The sequence below is a fragment of the Mesoplodon densirostris genome, chromosome 3 (assembly GCF_025265405.1).
Source record: "Mesoplodon densirostris isolate mMesDen1 chromosome 3, mMesDen1 primary haplotype, whole genome shotgun sequence".
NCBI classification, from domain to species: domain Eukaryota; kingdom Metazoa; phylum Chordata; class Mammalia; order Artiodactyla; family Ziphiidae; genus Mesoplodon; species Mesoplodon densirostris.
This window is the reverse complement of record NC_082663.1, coordinates 20,720,908-20,741,829: the sequence shown is the minus strand read 5'-3', so window position 1 is coordinate 20,741,829 and position 20,922 is coordinate 20,720,908. Positions and strand designations below refer to the sequence as shown.

Below are 20,922 nucleotides of genomic sequence, written 5' to 3'. Positions count from 1 at the left end.
AGGGTTTTAAAAGGCTTCTCCACACCTATAATTTTTTCAATACTTTCTATATATACTGAGAAATAGCTGTAGGCATCCACAAATCTACATTTAATATTAACTAATAAAAATGATCTAGAATTGGAAACTAAAGATATTCTCTTTGGGAGAAAGGGAAATGTATTAAAATTGTTGCTTGGAAGTCATGAATTTAAATCTATGCTAAAATGTTGGGAGTCAATTATTTAACAATAAACAGAGATAGATATTATTACTTCCTTTTTACAGGTGAAGAAACAAAGGTATTAGTAATAAGAGCTAACATGAAACACTCGGTGAAGGTATTATTCTAAGAATTTTAAATTAATTCTTTCCTCCTAATATTTTTCTTGACCTTATTTAACAGAGAAGGAAATAAGACTCCAAGGATTTTAGTAACTTGTCCAAAGTCACAATGCCAGAAGTAGTAAACTGGGATTTGAAACTAGTCATTCTGTTTCTAGAATGACTTAATTCTAGACCAAATTTACAAAATTTCATCCAACTAGTAACAGACAGAGCCAGCATTCAAAATCATATCTGTCTCTAATTGCAAAAGTTCTTGTCCATACACAGGACTGGCTACATAATTTTTAGAGCCTATTATAAAATGAAAGTATCAGGCCTCATTTTAAAACATGATTAAGAAATTTAAGATGGCAACACTATAAAACTCTTAGAGGAAAACATAGGCAGAACACTCTATGACATAAATCACAGCAAGATCCTTTTTGACCCACCTTCCAGAGAAATGGAAATAAAAACAAAAATAAACAAATGGGACCTAATGAAACTAAAAGCTTTTGCACAGCAAAGGAGAACATAAATATGGCTACCCTCAGAATGGGAGAAAATTATTTGCAAATGAAGCAACCGACAAAAGATTAATCTCTAAATTTATAAGCAGCTCATGCAGCTTAATATCAGAAAAACAACCAACCCAATCCAAAAATGGGTAGAAGACCTAAATAGATATTTCTCCAAAGAAAATATACAGATTGCCAATAAGCACATGAAAGGATGCTCAACATCACTAATCATTAGAGAAATGCAAATCAAAACTATAATGAGGTATCATCTCACACCAGTCAGAATGGCCATCATCAAAAAACCTACAAACAACAAAAGCTGGAGAGGGTGTGGAGAAAAGGGAATCCTCTTACACTGTTGGTGGGAATGTAAATTGATGCAGCCACTATGGAGAACAGTATGGAGTTTCTTTAAAAAACTAAAAATAGAACTACCATACGACCCAGCAATTCCACTACTGGGCATATACCCTGAGAAAACCATAATTCAAAAAGAGACATGTACCACAATGTTCATTGCAGCACTATTTACAGTAGCCAGGACATAGAAGCAACCTAAGTGTCCATTGACAGAAGAATGGATAAAGAAGATGTGACACATAAATACAATTGAATGTTGCTCAGCCACAAAAAGAAACAAAATTGCACTATTTGTAATGAGGTGGATGGACCTACAGTCTGTCATACAGAAAGAAGTCAGAAAGAGAAAAACAAATACCGTATGCTAACATATATATATGGAATCTAAAAAAAAAAAAAAAAAAAAAAAAGGGTCTGAAGAACCTAGGGGCAGGACAGGAATAAAGACGCAGACATAGAGAATGGACTTGAGGACACGGGGAGGGGGAAGGGTAAACTGGGACGACCTGAGAGAGTGGCATGGACTTATATACACTAAAATAGATAGCTAGTGGGAAGCAGCCGCATAGCACAGGGAGATCAGCTTGGTGCTTTGTGACCACCTAGAGGGGTGGGATAGGGAGGATGGGAGGGAGACGCAAGAGGGAGGAGATATGGGGATATATGTATACGTATAGCTGATTCAGTTTGTTATAAAGCAGAAACTATCACACCATTGTAAAGCAATTATACTCCAATAAAGATGTTTAAAAAAAAAAAAAAAGATGGCAACAGCAGAGCCTTAAATAAGGGTGGGTGGAACCGGGCTAGACTGATCTTCAGCAATGAACTTAATGCCTCAAGAGAAAGTACTAGATTTAACTTTTTCCTAAATCTGCCTCTGAAATATAGATTAACCCCACCATCCAAACAATCCAGTTTTTCCATAATGAGATATAAATAGCTGTGTCTCTCAGGGTGAACGAAGAATTTTTTAGTTTTTCTTAAGGAAAGTTTTATTTCTCTATCTGTAGCCGTATCACATTGTTTAGATGTGCCCGACAGGATCCAGTCTGATTATTACAGAATCATGATTGTTTGTGCTCTCTGCTCGATTCAAGCTCCTTATCCAAGCCTAATGAGCTAGGAATTGCAATTTCCATTTCAGATACTTTGAGAAATTTAACTTCTGAAGCTAGTTGAAGTAATGACAATTCTGTAAAAAGCTAAGTCAATTATATTCTTCTTTTTAAGTATTAAACCTACTTTCTGCCCTTAAATAAAATCAGTCTATGGAGTAACTGCTGGAAATGCCTACCTGCCAAGCCATAGTCAGGGGCCCATCATACTGTTCCGATTATCAAGTGGAATGAGGGTGAGAGGGAAACAGCATGTAAGGAATTGTTTTCACTATATTTTAAACACTGGGTTTGTGGTAAGCGTGCCATACACCAAGACCAGAGCAGTGCAAAATGGCCTAGAAATGTACTTCTTACTAATGTTCCCAGGCTCTGCCTCTAACAGTTTAATTCTATATTCATATCAGTGTATCCCATCGTATGGCAAGTATTACTCCAGGTAATCATTTAATGCTCTATACCAAGGAATAACTTCTCTTTTTCTTCTTTAAAAATTATTTTTAAATCCCATGTGGAGAATATAAAATTAAGGTCACAATCAGGGATTGCAAAACACTTTGTTGTAGAAACCAATGAGTTCCTATAACCACATCTGAAAATTAAATTATAAGCATTGCAATATATTGTGACAACAGTAGAGCAAAGTTTATGACTGAAGGACTCCATTTTCTATACCCACTTCCTCATTAATAGAAATCCTTGCCCTAAGTAGGTAGAAAACATACCTCTTTCTAAAGCCTGGGATTTCTAGATAACGATTTATACTTTCTTCTTCCTGGAGGTATGGAAAAGCCTGTGAATACATGGCATGGTTTTACCTTAGGACATACATTTTAAGATCCTTTGTTGCTCACACATTCTCACTACAGTAGAGTTTGCTGGATGACCAAGAGTCTCAGGTGGTAAATATATGCCAGTTCCTATTCAGTATGATGCTTCCTTGGAAGGCTTTATATTTTTATTTATACATAAGCAGCCGCATCTGCCAGTAAAAAGATTAGTGTAAGCACTGTTTTTTGAATAGGTGACTCCAGGCCTGATGCTTTACAAAGAGTGTTTATCCCTGTGGATTTAGCTTTTGATTTGAAGAGCCTTGAGTTATGTGTAAAGAGGCTGGAGAATCTCCATATTGTGTTAGGGAAGGGACTGACAATGCAGTTTTTTAGGTGTGAAAGTTTTCTGTCTTTCTTGGCTTCTGTGGCACAGTTAGAAACTGAATTGTTAACAACAAAAGAGTTATTTTTATGTCAAGACTTTGTATTGAAGGAAAACATTTAGCTTATGTCCACTAACTATAAAAGTAGATTAAAGAGCACATCTAGAAAATACAGAAGAATCATACCTTCCCACTTATCCCCATAGCATCAAGTAACTTAGGGTAGTTGAGGATTCATTTGGAGGTGAACACTGTGCCTCTGGGTTTTAGCAAGTTGTTTAGGAGTGAGGGAGGTAGGAAAATAGCAGAATATCATTTTTCTCATTTTTTTCTCCTTTCCTCACTTTTTCCCAAATGTACTCCTCTTGAGACCCACATGAATTGCAGGAAAGCTAGTTAACACATTTTTATTGTGTAGATGCTTTGCGTGGAGAAAGATAGCTGAAGCTTTTAAGTAATGTAAGGAAATAAGATATGACAGTGGTACTTCCTTGTTGGTGCAGTGGTTAAGAATCTCCCTGCCAATGCACGGGACACAGGTTTGAGCCCTGGTCCAGGAAGATCCCACATGCCTCGGAGCAACTAAGCCCATATGCCACAACTACTGAGCCTGAGCTCTAGAGCCTGTGAACTACAACTACTGAGCCCACATGCCACAACTACTGAAGCCCGCACACCTAGAGCCCGTGCTAAACAACAAAGACAAACCACCGCAATGAGAAACCCACACACCACAACGAAGAGTAGCCCCTGCTCGCTGCAACTAGAGAAAAACTGCACACAGCAACAAAGACCCAACGCAGACAAAAATAAATAATAGATAAATAAATTTCAATAAAGGAAGATATGACAATGATAATAAAGATGATCTTAATAACAAGTCAACATGTATTGGTTTTGTGTGTATACCAACAAACTGATACTTCAATAAGAAGTTTTCATGCATTAGTTCACCTAATTATTCAAATAACTGTATAAGATCAGAAGTTCTATTTTGATTCATTTTGAGTCAACTGAGACATTAGAGACAGAATGTAAACTGGCCAAAGTCACACAATGAATAAGTGGTAGACCTGGGAATCAGGTCAACTCTGTTTGATTCCAGAATCTAAACTCTAACCACCTGACATACTAAGAAGTGAATAATATGCAGCAATCGATTAGCAAATATGAAATCAGAACCTGAGAACTGAACACATATAGGTTGAGAAGACTGAAGGAAGACTAAACACGAGTGTTAAAGAGGAGATGCACTTTAAAGTTTCCCTTGAAAAGAGTAAAGTAAGGCAAATACACTTCAGATGGAAGGGTCTGCCTTGCTTCATACTACTCAGCCTTGTAAACGCCCCTGCCAAGTAATCAGTTCTTACATGTTGTTTTTTTAAAATGCTGATTTAATTATTTTAGTAACATTACAATTACATGGAGAGAAGCGAGGAGAAATAAATTCTTTTGAGTAGTGATATACTCCCTGTTTGTACCTGACAATATTTTTTAACCCCTGTATCTGAAAATTATTTAGATAAAATTAGAAAATCAGATAAATTTCACAAGGGTAAATCATATTATTCATAATTGAAGTTGGCAGAGGCCATTTAGTAAGATGGCTACTGTCCCTCAGCTTATCTGCTATATATTTTTTTGCTTTATTTTTAGCGAATTATCTCCTTTCTCCTTTTATATTGATCTTGAGCTTGACTTTACCGAAGTTCACAAAGAAGTTGAACTATATCCAGAGACTGATATTTTGACATCAAAAAGGCTGATGAATATAAACCTGAATTTAAGATCCCCAAACACCTCAGATATCAGTGCAAGTGCCTAGAAAAGTTCTTGGTGGAGATAATGCAATTATGACTAATATGCGGTTGTTACCCAAGGCTAAGATATATTTTAAAATTCCATTTACAAATCAAAACATTTTTAAATGCATATTTTTATGTGAAAACTTTGATGCCCTTGATTTTAGCCAAAAAAAAAAAATCATGATTATTACACTACATGTTACTATTGAACTAATTTTGTTATACAAAATTGAGCCTGGATTGTTGAAATGGTACCAGTAACAATTGCATTAATGAAACATTTAAAATCTTGTATTTCATTGTAAATTTCCATCCAATTTGTAAAATTAGTAGCTATGTATTAAAATTTCCAGAAGGAGGGATGAGAGTAGCTTTTGGAATACATTTTAGTGATAAAAGTAGTCAGAAGGGTAGGTTGTAATATAACAACTACCACGTAGATGACCTAGGGCAAGTTACTAATTTATTTAAAACCACTCTTCATCCAAAAAAAAATGGTATGAATTAAGAAATATAATGACATATAATAAAGATTTAATAAATATTTGTTCTTATTTTATGTATTTGGAGAATAAGGACATAAGTATAATATGAACTCAATTATACTGGATTGCGCTTTTAAAAGATTTTTCAAAATATTAATAGTACTCTTGAGCCCATTAATAACTGAATTCATGACTACTTAATTAGGCTCTGCAGTAATTTTCTTTATTGCATTTGCTCATTACGTTAGTAGAATGAAGGTGATGCTTATTTGTATGGGAGCACTTAATATCCACAAGAGGCTTATATAAATTAAATCTGGTGTACAATGTGTCTTCCTAAACAGATTTTTTCCTTTCCTTTTTCTAGACAATCCCAAAGAGATGACTCGGGTGGCTGTTTTTGTGAGAATTTTGGATGTTAATGACAATGCCCCACAATTTGCTGTGTTCTATGACACTTTTGTATGTGAAAATGCCAGACCAGGACAGGTAAGCACCCATAGGATTTTAAAGTGTAGGAAGATTTTAACAGGGACGGTAAGTATTTCCTTTTCCCAATCTTGAGAAGAATGAGTCAACAGAGATAAAATCACTTATATAAAGTCCCAGTAGTATGATTAAAAGCAAACAAAAAACAAAAACAAAGGCTGAAGTTTTTAGGGTTAAAAATGTTTTAAATAATAGTGTAACACATTTCATATGTCCTTCGTAAAGTTCTAATGTAAATATGAGATTTTACTGTAGCCACAAAAGTTAAAGTGTAAGAAGAAATAACTTCTTAAACTTTCAAAAACAAAAATAAATGAACAAAAGGAAAAATAAATCCTGCTGTACCATTAGATAAATATTGGTAACAGCTCACAAGATGGGAAATGAAAGTTGGGGAAAACAGAGACAAATACTTGGGATCATCAAAACATTCCATCAATACTCCAATGTATGCAAATACGATTTTGAAGCAGGGCCGCAGAGTTCACTCTTAAGACTTATACTTGCATTTCAATATCGTAGCAACACATAAAGTGCTTAATGACTTCGTTTTCGTCCTTTAAAACATTCTTCCTATACCAGATTTGTTTATAACTCTTTTAAGTCTTTTCCTCAGTGGACTCATTTTGTTGTTTGAAGAGCCCCAGCCTGTACGGCTGAAAGAGATGCTCTTAATTGGTTTGAATGCCATATTCACAGAAGGAAGCTGCATGTTATAAATAATAATTGGGAATCAAATGCGTCTTATTAAAGAAAGAAAAGCCATCGCGAAACTGTATTGCGTTTTGACATCATTTGATGCTTTTTATAAACATCAATGTCATTGGTCCATTTTTATGCAAATTAGATTGTGAAATAACTCAAATTTTTCCTTCAGAAGATTCTAACAGGAATTCAATAGCCTGTCTATTGTTTGAAATGGTAAAATTGCTGCAATTGGATTCATTTTTTTTTATTTGAAAGTGTTATGGAAATGTTTAATTTGGAATATTTAAAGGACTAAGCTGCTTCCAATCTACTTCTTAATGAAACAGTGTGCCCTAAAAATACAATTCCAAATAGTCCTCTGCTTGGCAGGCTCAGCATGATATGAGTTGAAGCCTTTTCTCTAGGAGATGAATTACCCACTTTGCAACTGCTGCATACATTGCTCGCTCTATGGTTATTCTCTTTGATTTTCAAGAGATATCTTTTCAGAGCATTTGAGTCATTATAAATACTCATTCCCAAATGCATTCAAAACACACAAAATAAGGGATTGTGTTTGTTTATTGTTCTTATGCCTTTTTTCTTTTAACCTATATCTGGCTCAGTAATTTCATAGTTTTTGAACTTTTAAAAACAAGTTGGTATATTGAGGGAAAATAATCAAATCAAAGTTGATTTTAATAAAAAAGTAGTCTATTTTGACAAATTTGACAAGAAGAACATGATTAATAATTTTTGTCTAATTGGCTGCATGTGCAAAATCCTCCCATAGTAGTTATTTTTAATAAGACTCGTTTGTTAGATGTCTTTTTGGTCTCATATGCTGAAAAATTATTGCTTGAACTGAACTGTAATATACTCACTGATGGAATTCTAGGGTATGACATCCTAGCAGGCAAAATCAAAATAGTTATTTGATAAAGTCCTTCTTCACTGAGCCTTTCTTGTAATTAATTTGTTAGGTCTGTCTTAGCTCCTTCCGGGGAAGTAGGAGCTTTTTGGAACTTCTGAGTGTGCTTTAATTATTTATAGATTAGTTTAGTCGACCCAGTACTCCTCTGAATTAAGTGCTCTTTAAGAGCAGCACTTAGAACAACATAGAACTTAATTCTGATTCATCTGGTGTGTGGACTCAATGAGACAGAAATAAAGCTAACTGCTACCCTCTCCTCCTTTCTTGCCTATTCCCTGGCCTAGGGGTAGAAGATTTTCCCCCGGGAAAGGGATGCAATTTACAAGTGTTGTAGTCCTGTCTTATGATTGAAATAGGCGACTAGACTCCCATCTTTTCCATCTCAGACAGAGTTAGGGGACCTTGGGAAAGGAAAGGAAAGATCTTGGGAAAGAGGACTGGCTATTTCTCTTTTCTTCCATTTTCCCTCACACAGGTTTTACTCATTTAGTCAATAAAATATATTTTAATAATTTTTAATTTCTGTGAGAGGGCAATAACATTTCAGTCTCACAAGAGATTTCCCAGGGAGCCTCTCCAGGGAGAGAGGCTGCTTACATTTACCCATTGATAGTATCTAGGCTCCAGGCCCTTATCAACCCCCAAAATCCTATTACATATTTTCCATAGAACAGTGTTTAGTTACTTCCCTAACAACTAAAAAGGGTGCTGTTTTTTCACCAGAGCAAAGGGAATTTTCGTATCAATGGAAACGACTAGTCTTTTCACCGAAAAAACTAAAATGTTAAAACTCAGTGACCAGTTTTCTAACTAAACATCTTAAAATCCATTTGTCATCCCACACTCCATTATCTTATGATCCTTGAAACACCCTTCAAGTTCATTTAAGATTATTTTAGAATAGCTCAGTGAACATGCAAACCAATTATATAATTGCTAAGGAGATAAAATATAAATGACTTGTCGTTTTCATATGCTCAAAATGGATACTAGACATCACCTTTTTTTTTTTTTTTTTCCTAACTGTGGCAACTTCTTTTATTGGCAGTGGGTCAAAATGAATTTGTCTCTAGTCAAAATAGTGAGGTCTTACAGGGAGAGACAGGAGAAATAGTTTTACCTCCTTCTTGTTGCCATCTTCTGATTTCTGTTGCAACTCTTTATGGTACAAATACCGAAATAAAATGTGACTTTTTAATGTATGACTGGAAGTGCAAAGGAATACTATATTAAAAGGTAAACGCTGAATATGAGGAAGTTGGATGCTAGAAGACAAGTTATATCTCAAAGAAAAAAAAATAATCTATCTTGTAAAGGAAGTAAGCGTCTCCATCTGCATAGAGAAGTCTTCTGGTCATAAAAGTATGTTGTGAGATGATATTGATTTGCAGCATGTCATTGTATTTTGTCTGCATTGTTAAATGATTTTTACTTATTTCCTTTATAACATTTGATGAAGATACATCAGCAAATCGCTGAAGCATTGTAACCATATACAGTGCTACTGTCTTTTATTAAAAAATACATCTTAGTTGAGAATTTTTATGTAAACCTTTATAATTTCTTATAGTTATATGTAAAGATGTGGCCATTTCATTCTCCGAACTGTGTTATTTGGTCCATAAAAATGAACTGGAATTGTAATCACAGTTACAAATGTAAATTTATTATGAGACATTGTAGTTTTTATTTTAAAAGACCATTAGCTCTACTTTTACATTTCTATAATTTTTATGCATCTGTATGTGAGAGTTAATATATTAATATTGATATATATAAACATAAGAATTTCTATTAGTCTACTATCTTTCTTGATATGTTATTTCATTTATGCCATTTTTTTCTCTTCAACTTATTTCTATAAATCACTATTTGAAAATAAAATCTTTTACACTGCTCCACAAATGAGTCAGTCAAGAAATATATTTGTAACTGGATAGATACATCTTAAAGGGTATTAGTTAAAATTATTTTAACATTTTTCTCTTGAATTCCTTTATATATGTACCACCTTTTGGTTTTTGATTGAATGGATAAGCCATTAGCCATAAATTCTTATTTATAATTAATCTTAAATAACCACTAAATTTTCATAATGTTAGATTTTTAAATATATATTTTAAATTATTTAAAGTTTTAAATGATTATTTTGCTACTTATTTCTAGATGATAAACATTTATCTTTGTTTGGTCCAATTACATTTCTTGTATACGATAAGCATTTATCTTTGTTTGGTGCAACTATATTTCTTGAATCATTTTGAAATAAATGATTAGGGAGTATCTCAACTTTACCGCATTTTAATTTTTTTTTTTTTTTTTTTTTTTTTTTTTTGCGGTACGCGGGCCTCTCACTCTTGTGGCCTCTCCCGTTGCAGAACACAGGCTCCGGACGCGCAGGCTCAGTGGCCATGGCTCACGGGTCCAGCCGCTCCACGGCATGTGGGGTCTTCCTAGACTGGTGCACGAACCCATGTCCCTTGCATCGGCAGGCGGACTCTCAACTATTGCTCCACCAGGGAAGCCCCACATTTTAATTTTTATAGAACACTTTAAAAGAAAAATAATTTAATATGGAATACGTAAAATATTTCCTTAATTTTTTCTAATTATTTTACCTAGTGTTTTAAATTTAAAAATCCTTTCTAAATTAATAAAACATCAGTGACAAATATTTACATCAAATATCCAGACAATATTAAGTTGAGTTAATGCAGTAAAAAGTATATTCTTTTCAGTTAAACATAAATTTAACCATTTATCTAGGCATTGAAACACATACTTAACAACTTCTGAAACCTTCTTGCAAAATTAAAATATGCAAAAATGCATAAAATGGTATTGTATAAATAAGTTAAGGACAAAATGGATATATATGCCAAAAATACATAGCTATCTGTTACATATATATTTGTATAATATTAATTAATTGTATAATATGTTCAAAGCAGTCATCTGTTTATAGTATAAGGTGTTAAATTTTCTACTTTGTTACTAGATAACTACCTATATTCTCTTACCCTAAAATAAATCAGAGTTGACTCTTTTAAAATAACCAGTCCTTATAGTATTATATGTATATGTTGAATTTAAAAATAAATAATTCTGTTGACCGTGAAAATGAAGTGAACAGTTACTGTTAAAGTAGATAATACTGTAATGTTTGTCTTTCCTTTATAAAGTTATATGTAATTGTCTATAAAATCTCTACATTCTTTGAATAGTTTTCACTTTACTTTTAATGAAGAGGAAAGCCCTAATCACAATAATTTTCTAAATTTTCCTACATTAGATACATTTATCTTCTAGATAAATGTTTAAATATACATGAACTACCTACTTATTTCAAATGCTGTATTTAATAAAACTGTAAAGAATACAATGATACTCTTTATTAGTTTAATTATAATTAAATTTAATTAATTTAGTATTAAATTAATGACTATTTATTATTTTAATTAAAATAATTAAATTATTATAAATAATTATTATAAATAATTTAATTATTTAATTAAATTAAAATAATAAATAGTGTTTAAGGGAAATAAGAGAGAGAAACAGAGACAGAAACAGAGTGGGAGGGAGAGAGAGAAACTTTGTTTAAATCTAAGTAATAATAAAAAGATGGAATAACTCAAACAAAGGTACATGCACAAGGAAGAAGATCAATTGTCCTTAAAAAAATGTTAGACAAAATTGGATATTAAAAAAATACATATTATAAAGCAGATTCTACCCATGGAAGTTTGATAAATATGCATTTTTCTCTCTTCTGCAGCTAATACAGACTATAAGTGCAGTAGACAAAGATGATCCTTTAGGTGGACAAAAATTTTTCTTCAGTTTAGCAGCTGTCAATCCAAACTTCACAGTACAAGACAATGAAGGTAAATTTTAGAATGTGTTCATTATGATTTAAGGTGGCATTAACAAGAAATTTTCCCCGAAGTAACAATTACCATATAGATGATATATTCATTTATAGATCTGTGTTACAAAATTTTGGTTTCATTATATTTTTAATGAGCTATTATGGTAATTTCTTACTTAACAGTGGTTACTTTCTTGAATTTTAAGATTATAAAATATGTGAAAGAAGACTCTATATGAGTTCTAATGCAAAGACTGAATCTTGCAAACATTAGAAAGGCCGGAATAATCAGTTCCTATAACAAAATAGTAGGACACACAGAGAAATGAATGGCTCAATGAGACTCTTGTGTAAACTTCAGTGAGATTTAGCAGTAGCAGATTCACCAAAGCCAAAAAGGCATAGAAGAGACAAAGAAAAAATAAAAGTAGCCACATTAGCCTATGAGGGGATTGGGTGCAAAAACAGTTTCAATGGCAAGATGCACTATTCTTCTGTGTAACATATGAGTCTTATAATGTCTCTGTGATCAAAAATACTAAACATATTTCTTGCATTCTCAAAAATAGCAGAAACATATTTTTGAGGAAAAATACAAAAATGGGTCACTATTTTCAAAAAGTCAAACAGCTTTATTCTTTGGAAAATATGTATGGTAATTATTCTAGGCTAAACAAAAGTATGTAATCAGAGTTTTCTCTCTTCAACAAATTTATGTTAAAACTAATTATATAAGGTAGTTTTTGGTAAAAAGGCATACTTGTTTTAGAGCTACTATAGATATAATTATTCTTAAAATAAATCTAATAACTACATTGGCATATTTACAATACCTTCCTAACTATGTATGTACACTGGCAGAGCCAGGTTGCTATAGTGTATCTAGGTGGCTTTCAGAATGTCAGAAAGCAGTTTAAGATAATGGATAGCTTTACACTGAGCAACTACTAATTGAGATATTTGGTATAGTAGGATCTTTGCACAAATCAGCTGAAGGGAGGCATCGGTTGGTAACATCTGTTTACTAAATCTGAGCTTCTGAAATGTCTATATTTTCTGTCCCTCTGGACACCTAAAATAATTGTGATTGGAAATATTAATGTAGAATTGGCAAATAAAATACAAAATGCACAATATCAGATGTAATATCTGAATATCAGAAAAGGACCCATCATTTTAATTCGCTGAATCTTGTAACCTAAACATAGAATTTAGACACTCTATGTTTAAATTCTTAGTACTGAGCTGACAATATTGTATTGTATTGTACAACTTTCTAATTTTATTTTAATTTGTTTTTTGTTCTTGTTAAACTGAGCCCCAGATCTCAACAAGCCACCTCTCAATTTTAAAAAGTAATAGAGACTTGAAATAGTACTATCTTATCACAGCACTTCACAGTTACTGGGAAAACAACTCAAGGCTAATCTTAATTAATTTTTGAAAAACAGTAGCAATTTCCTATACTGGGGAGAGTTCCTGATCCTACATAAGTTACTCAAAGCAAGGACTGAAGCCATATGAATACAAACCTGAACATACACTAAATAGAATACCAGTAAAGTCTGATGGAATATTTGATCTAATCTTGCATAAATTCACTATTTTCTGTTATTGGGTGAATTTTGAAAGAAATTCCAATAACATAGACATCACCTTAAAGTTGACCTTCTTGATAAAATACCTTTGCATTTGTCTATATGTTCATCTTAAAAATCTTTAATTCTACATCTTTCTTAAAATATGTTTCCTGCTTCTGTGATACCACAGTTGGTATCACATTATTAAATATGCCTCATTTTTCACTAACTTACAGTCAAAAACATTATTATATGATGACTTTCTGAATATTTAATAAGATGATTCAAGCAGAATTGTTAGTTTAGGGTAAAACTTCTTTTGGCTCTTCAATGTCTCAAAGCTATTGCAGGCAAAATTAAGATTTAGAAATTTTTGAAAAGTTAAAAAAGTGTAAGGCAAGAAGATTCTGAAAATACCCATATGCATGTAAATGTTTGTTTTAGTGAAGGTTTGAGAAAGGAAGAATTGTATCCTAATACTTCTTGGAAGAAAAGTCAGAATTGCAAAATTATCAGGATTACATTTTATTTTTTAAATTTGCTTAGGTACATCTTCTATTTTGCTAATTTACTTTCCTAGAGTATGCGGTAGTTAACTGATATACTAAGATTTAACTTCTTGCTAAAATTTAGGAAATGATTACTTTATGTTCAAACACTATACCTGCAAAAAGATTGTCACTTTCTTTTCTTTTTTAAAAAATTTTGCTATCCTGTTGGTTTTATTTAGCAATTGCCTATCTCACTCCCTTCCCTACATTGGCATTTCAAGCAGCTTTATGGGATTGGCTAAATAAGACCCAGCACATTGGACAAACAGAATAGGAAATTATCAACCAAATATATATTGATTTTATTTTTCAATATTATTATATAGATGCACAACCCTCATTTAAGGATACTGGGCAAGTTATTGGATAAAGGAATATCAGTAGCAATATACTAGGTAGTAGGATGCTAGCCTTGATTAAGTTCCTACTTCTTTCTGTGTGTCTGTTAGGCACTCCACATTAGTGTCTTCCACCAATACTTTGAGTTACACCCTGTGTTCATTTTAATGGGTAGAAATCAAAGTTCAAAAATATTAAGTAACTTGCTGACTGTTCTTTATACATAGGGACTCTTGAAGGTTTTTGAATGCGTAATTGATTTTAAAAGTACAACTATAGTTAAAACTTACCCAATCATATTTTTCTTCATGAATATAGGATTAATGTGTGTTTTGTGTATGTGCACACATATACATTTGTAAATAAAAAACATTTACTATAATTTTTTCTTTGGTATGCATAATATTTATGTTTTTTTGAAAACTCTGATAAACAATATGCTACCATATCTATAGTCTTGATAAATGATTCACTTATAAAAATTCACCATTTTGAAAACATCTGAAAATTAGTTAAAAATCTAATAAGTAATAATGGTATTAGATTCTTCCAACTGTCTTCTTTATCTTATCTATATTTGAATTGCCTTGTATATATTTGATAGGGAAATTGATATCAATTTTGTATTTTACACAAACAACTCTTTATTTTTGTGTCAAACCACCTTGATCAGAATGAGGCAAATGTATTGTCCCAAAAGCCATTTGTAATATGTTAAAATTTATTTTAGATAATACCGCCAGAATTTTAACCAGGAAAAATGGATTCAGTAGACATGAAGTAAGCACCTATCTCTTGCCTGTGGTGATATCGGACAACGATTACCCGATTCAGAGCAGCACTGGCACACTCACCATCAGAGTGTGCGCATGTGACAGCCAAGGCAACATGCAGTCCTGCAGCGCTGAGGCCTTGCTCCTTCCCGCCGGCCTCAGCACAGGGGCCTTGATCGCCATTCTCCTCTGCATCATTATTCTGCTGGGTAAGAAAACGTGATTATTTCCTAGATGGCTTACTTCACTGTGTTTGTAAGTGAAAAAGTTACTATTAAAATATGGGGAGGGGGAAGGGTAAGCTGTGACAAAGCCAGAGAGAGGCATGGACATATATACACTACCAAACGTAAGGTAGATAGATAGTGGGAAGCAGCCACATAGCACAGAGAGATCAGCTCCGTGCTTTGTGACCGCCTGGAGAGGTGGGATAGGGAGGGTGGGAGGGAGGGAGACACAAGAGGGAAGGGATATGGGAACAGATGTATATGTATAACTGATTCACTTTGTTATAAAGCAGAAACTAATAAAAAAAAAATCTAAAAAAAAAATAAAATACTTCCCCTAAAACTAACCTCCCAATTTAAGACAGACATCAATTAACAGCGGAATGTTGTTTACATTAAAAGATTTTATCTGATCAGATAGAGTCACTACCTTCCCTCTTTAAATAATGAAACTGAAAGTTAGAGATGTTCTAAATGTTTTCCAAGGTTACGCAATTTCCGAGTGGCTAAGCTAAGGCCCTCAGTCTTTATAAGTAGTTTTTCAGTAAATCTAAAGTTTATTTCCGCTGTTTTTGGGTCTTATTACAGCTGGACAATGGCCTCACTATCTTACCTCTTCACTTATATAATGTTAACATAGCCCTTTACCTCGTTCACATGTCACTAAAACAACAATCCTTGATTTTATAACCCAGAACAAATTGCCTTTCAACTGCTTTTGAGTTAAAAATCAGATTGTTTACTCTCTAGTTGCATTATCTTAAAACTATTGTGAATATTCTTGTGACTCTAATCAAAAAACACTGTATCTGACATTTCAAGAAGCAGTGAAATGAACTGGGATTTTGAAGCCAATCTTAATAAGTTTCATTATCCTCATTATTAGAACATTTTTTACTGGTTAAGATCCTTCAGCTGATCATAAACAATCTGAGGTTTAAAATCGTTATATCACAAGTTTATGTGTGTGCACAAATCATGAATTTAGCCAAAAGAAAAGGTCACATTTTCTCAAAAACTTGAATAAACATTTTCTTTCTCTTGGTGGTGGCCTATTTATTTTTTAATCACTTTGAAGGTCAAGAACAGTTGTCAATGGACCAAAACTTTCTGTTTTGTTGCATTAATAAAAGTCCCGGGCTTCCCTGGTGGCGCAGTGGTTGAGAGTCCGCCTGCCGATGCAGGGGACTCGGGTAAAAAAAAGTCCCTTGTCTGCCCTCTCACACAAGCTTGAGGGCAAGAACTCTTACAGTTCTAAGTTAATAAAACAGAAAACGTAACTTAATACCACTTTACATAATAACATAATTGCCTTCATTCAGGCTGCTATAACAAAATATCATAGAATGGTAGCTTAAACCACAGAAATTTATTTCTCAGTCTGGAGAAAGGGAAGTCCAAGATCAAGGTACTGGTGGATTTCATGTTTGGCGAGGGCATACTTCCTATTTCACAGACGGCTGTCTTCTCTTGTATCCTCAAGGGGCAGAAAGCAATCATCTCTCCTGTGTCACGTCAAGAGAGCACTAATCCCATTCATGAGGGTTCCACCTCCATGACCTAATTACTTCCCCAAGACTCCACTTCTACACACCATCACTGTGGGAATTTATTTAGGCTTTAGCATATGAATTTTTAGGGGACTCATTCAGTCAAGACCAGTAATAAATCCCATATCCTTTAAATGTTTGTTCTAATGAGGCTAAATAAATATAGATATTTCTTCATACATATACCTGGTAAGATATTTTCCCTTCCTTTCCTCATCTAACTGAATTCACAACTGTTTCTCTAAATCATCATTTTTAAAGGATTATGACCAAAATGTTTGGGGATTAAGAATGAGGGTGGGAAACTAATACAACCAGAGGGAAAATGATTTTAGCTTTCTCCTATATTTTATGCTATTACCATTATTATGATTACTAAAATAATAAGTATATTATTATTATTACTGATACCTTCCCATGGAAGTAGGGAAATGTCCTGTCTGAATGACACACATTTCTACTTGTGGATCTATACTCATTAAGATACATATAGCTGAAATTCATACATAATTTTTGTAGTTAATTCAATGTAGTAATTTGAATTAACTCTTTGCCATCATGTGATCCAGCAATTTTATTTTAATGTCATGAGTGATATATATTCCCATGGAAAACCTCATATATTTCTAAACTAATAATGTCTAAATAATGTGATCTTTTTTTTCCCAGTAATTAAGGCCTTCTAGTAACAATGTAAGGAAGAAAAATATGTAAATCCTTCTGCAAAGCTATTTAACAGATATGGATACTCCATATCTTGTGAAGAAAGTTGCCTTTTTAATATTGCATAAGGATGTAAAAATATGGGCGTATTTTTTCCTTCTTCATTGTTTTATTTGAAGCTGAATTTGATTTGTGTCTATTTTTTAAACAACATCTTATGTCATTATTTAGTGCAAAGTATAAATAATGTCTGTACAATCAGGAACTATCTTTAAACAGTTCTTAGAAAAATAGATAACACAAGTCACTGTATTTGAAAAAAAACTTTCACATTGTTTTAAAAGTAAATTAGAATCACTGTTCTTAAACTCTAACCATCCTGGCTAAATCCTTCAACACTCCCCTCTCCTCTCACGCCTCCCCCTCCCCACAAGCCCTGAAAAAAAAAAATTATGGAAATACAAAATTAACCCTAAATTCTAACCAGTTCCAGAAAACCTAAATAACAAACTCGTTTATAGTACTTCCACTCATTATTTATTAATATGTGTTTCAGATGGACCTCTAAGGCATCTTTTTTTCTTTTTTCAAGTTATAGTAGTACTGTTTGCCGCTCTGAAAAGACAGCGGAAAAAAGAGCCTCTGATCTTGTCTAAAGAAGATATCAGAGACAACATTGTGAGCTATAACGATGAAGGTGGCGGAGAGGAGGACACCCAGGCCTTTGATATCGGCACCCTGAGGAATCCTGCAGCTATTGAGGAAAAAAAGCTGCGGCGAGATATTATTCCGGAAACTTTATTTATCCCACGGAGGACTCCGACAGCTCCGGATAACACGGATGTCCGGGATTTCATTAATGAAAGGCTAAAAGAGCACGATCTGGATCCCACTGCACCGCCCTACGACTCACTTGCAACATATGCCTACGAAGGAAACGATTCCATCGCGGAATCTCTGAGTTCTTTAGAATCAGGTACCACTGACGGAGACCAAAACTACGATTACCTCCGAGAATGGGGGCCTCGGTTTAATAAGCTGGCGGAAATGTACGGTGGCGGGGAAAGTGACAAAGACTCTTAACCTAGGATATATGTTCTGATCAAGCAAGAGGAAGTAACTTTACCGACACCATCTCCACTTCACAATATTTGATATTCAGGAAAATTTTCCTGCCACTCAGCACAATTTTTTTCCCATTTCCTTTTTAATTTGTTCATTAATTACATTAATTCTTCCCTGTAGGATGTCTCATGGAATATATACGACATTTTATTTAATCACTTCCAAGAGCCAAAGCTATGGAAATTCAGTGTTGTCCTTCTTAGGAAATAAAAGATAATTTCAGAAACATGAACAGGATAGTTCTCCCTTAAGCAGCCTCACAAACAAGCCGCTTCCGTTTCTTAAAGGTGAAGAAAAATTTTAAGGTATATCCTGTTCTGTATGTTAAATTAAAAAAAAATGTACATGTGGTGTTAGTAGGTGTGATATGCAACCTGGTATACAAACGTTTGTGCAATTTCATTTCATCAGATTCTATCTGCTAATGTTTTATATTTATATTTTTGTATTTATTTTCTAAAAAAATAAACCAGTTTTTACAACTACCTTGTCTCTAGCTTCTTTTTTCCCTAGGGAGAAAAAGTTTCTCCACAGACTAAATATCTTGGTACAAAATTCTACTGACTACAGGTAAGAACACAAAATCATTATCATCACTATTGAGAGCTCTAACCAATTTAATATGATTTAGGGAAGAATTATTTTTCCAATGAGTCTTGCTATGCTGTGATATGTGAAAAACTCTTCACATTAAAAGTGATAGTCATTTACAGATCACCTAAAAATTTACCATATAAGCAAATGTAAAACACGACCAGCTTTATGCTAAATATCCCCAAACACCAGCAATGCAGTAATTTCATTTTGTCTTTATTCACTAAAATAATATCTGAAAGAATAAAACGTTTTCCTTTTTTGTATGACATTTGTGCTATTCGGGTTTATGGGCAATAATAGTTCAGACAGATTTCATACTGAAATAATCTTTTTTTTTTAAATTAATTACTTTATTTATTTTTGGCTGTGTTGGGTCTTCGTTTCCGTGCGAGGGCTTTCTCTAGTTGCGGCAAGCGGGGGCCCCTCTTCATCGCGGTGCGCGGGCCTCTCACTATCGTGGCCTCTCTTGTTGCGGAGCACAGGCTCCAGACACGCAGGCTCAGTAGTTGTGGCTCACAGGCCTAGTTGCTCTGCGGCATGTGGGATCTTCCCAGACCAGGGCTCGAACCCGTGTCCCCTGCATTGGCAGGCAGATTCTCAACCACTGCGCCACCAGGGAAGCCCCTGAAATAATCTTTTAATGGAAAATATGCTTACCTCCCACGGTGACTTTGAAATGCCTAGTAATGGCAGTAATAATGCTGAATATTCCATTAAGATACAGCAATGTAATTATGTAAAGTTTCTCAAAATGCATTACATATTACATATTCGTAACAAAGTCTGTTTTTCTGTCAATGAATGATTCAATAGAAAGGAATAAAAAAGTACTGGCAGTTAATTATCCAGAGTTCCTGAGATTCAGGGAAGCCAACTGCCACTAACTGATGTCTCTTTTCTCAAGATCCAAACATGATTTATTCATAAATGGAGCACTTTGTTGGGCCTATACTAGGAAGTCACATTCCCTGCTGAGTTTATCGTAAACAATACCAAAGATTTGTGTGCTTTCCAGTTAGTGAAAATGATATGCTTTTGGAGTGAGTCAGAGGGCAATATGGACGTATCCTTAATGCAGAATTAATTATTTCAATCTTCTTGAATGTTTCTTTCCCCAGCTTCCAGGCTGCAAGACACATAGCCCTCTGACCACAGACATTTAAGTTTGCATAGTAATCTAGTCATGAAAGAAAAACAACCCATGTGATCTAATTAAAATTACAGTCACGTTACAAGGCTGACACATCAGACCACAGTAAAACCTAACTTGGTCAACTTCCTATATTCCAAGAACCCATGCACCCACCCAAAAGGTTAAGAACACCCTCAGTATGCTAGGTTTATTTATTCAAATAAAATCAGCAACAAATGGAAAACATAAAAGAAGGTATATCTCATGAGCATTTCACATTAGTTATGATTCAAACTATAATATTCATTTGAATAAAAATTAGTTAAAAAATTTACAGCATTAGTTATTTTTATTAATATTAGATGTCAGTAATTGGAATTCTTATTTAAATATTTTTAATTATCCTCATTCAGATAATTTTAGACTGACATTAACTTGCTCTACCATTTATTTTGTCATCCAATTTTTATATATATAAAGAATCAGTGAGCTTTTACATTATTCAAATCAGGTTTCCAAAAATTCTCTTTAAGGAGATTGATTAGCAGGCTTCTTTGGCAATATAAAATCTATATTGTACAGAAATCATTTTTCAGAGTACTGAAACAGTCCTGGGTATCAGATATCCTAATATTTTTTTGATAATGAAGGTG

General features: G+C 33.6%; 1 protein-coding gene across 2 annotated transcripts in view; it reads left to right on the top strand.

The window, feature by feature from the left end:
* Positions 1–18,498, top strand: part of LOC132485131 (cadherin-10) — a 118,564-nt gene extending 100,066 nt beyond the window's left edge. The window contains exons 8-11 of one of the 2 annotated variants that reach the window (XM_060091608.1): positions 6,119–6,240; positions 11,640–11,748; positions 14,933–15,184; positions 18,014–18,498. In XM_060091608.1, coding sequence (XP_059947591.1) covers positions 6,119–6,240; positions 11,640–11,748; positions 14,933–15,184; positions 18,014–18,498 — 968 coding nt within the window. Of the gene's footprint in view, positions 1–6,118; positions 6,241–11,639; positions 11,749–14,932; positions 15,185–18,007 lie in introns of both variants that reach the window. The other variant, XM_060091607.1, reaches the window with a different exon arrangement.
* Positions 18,499–20,922: the final 2,424 nt, after the last annotated feature.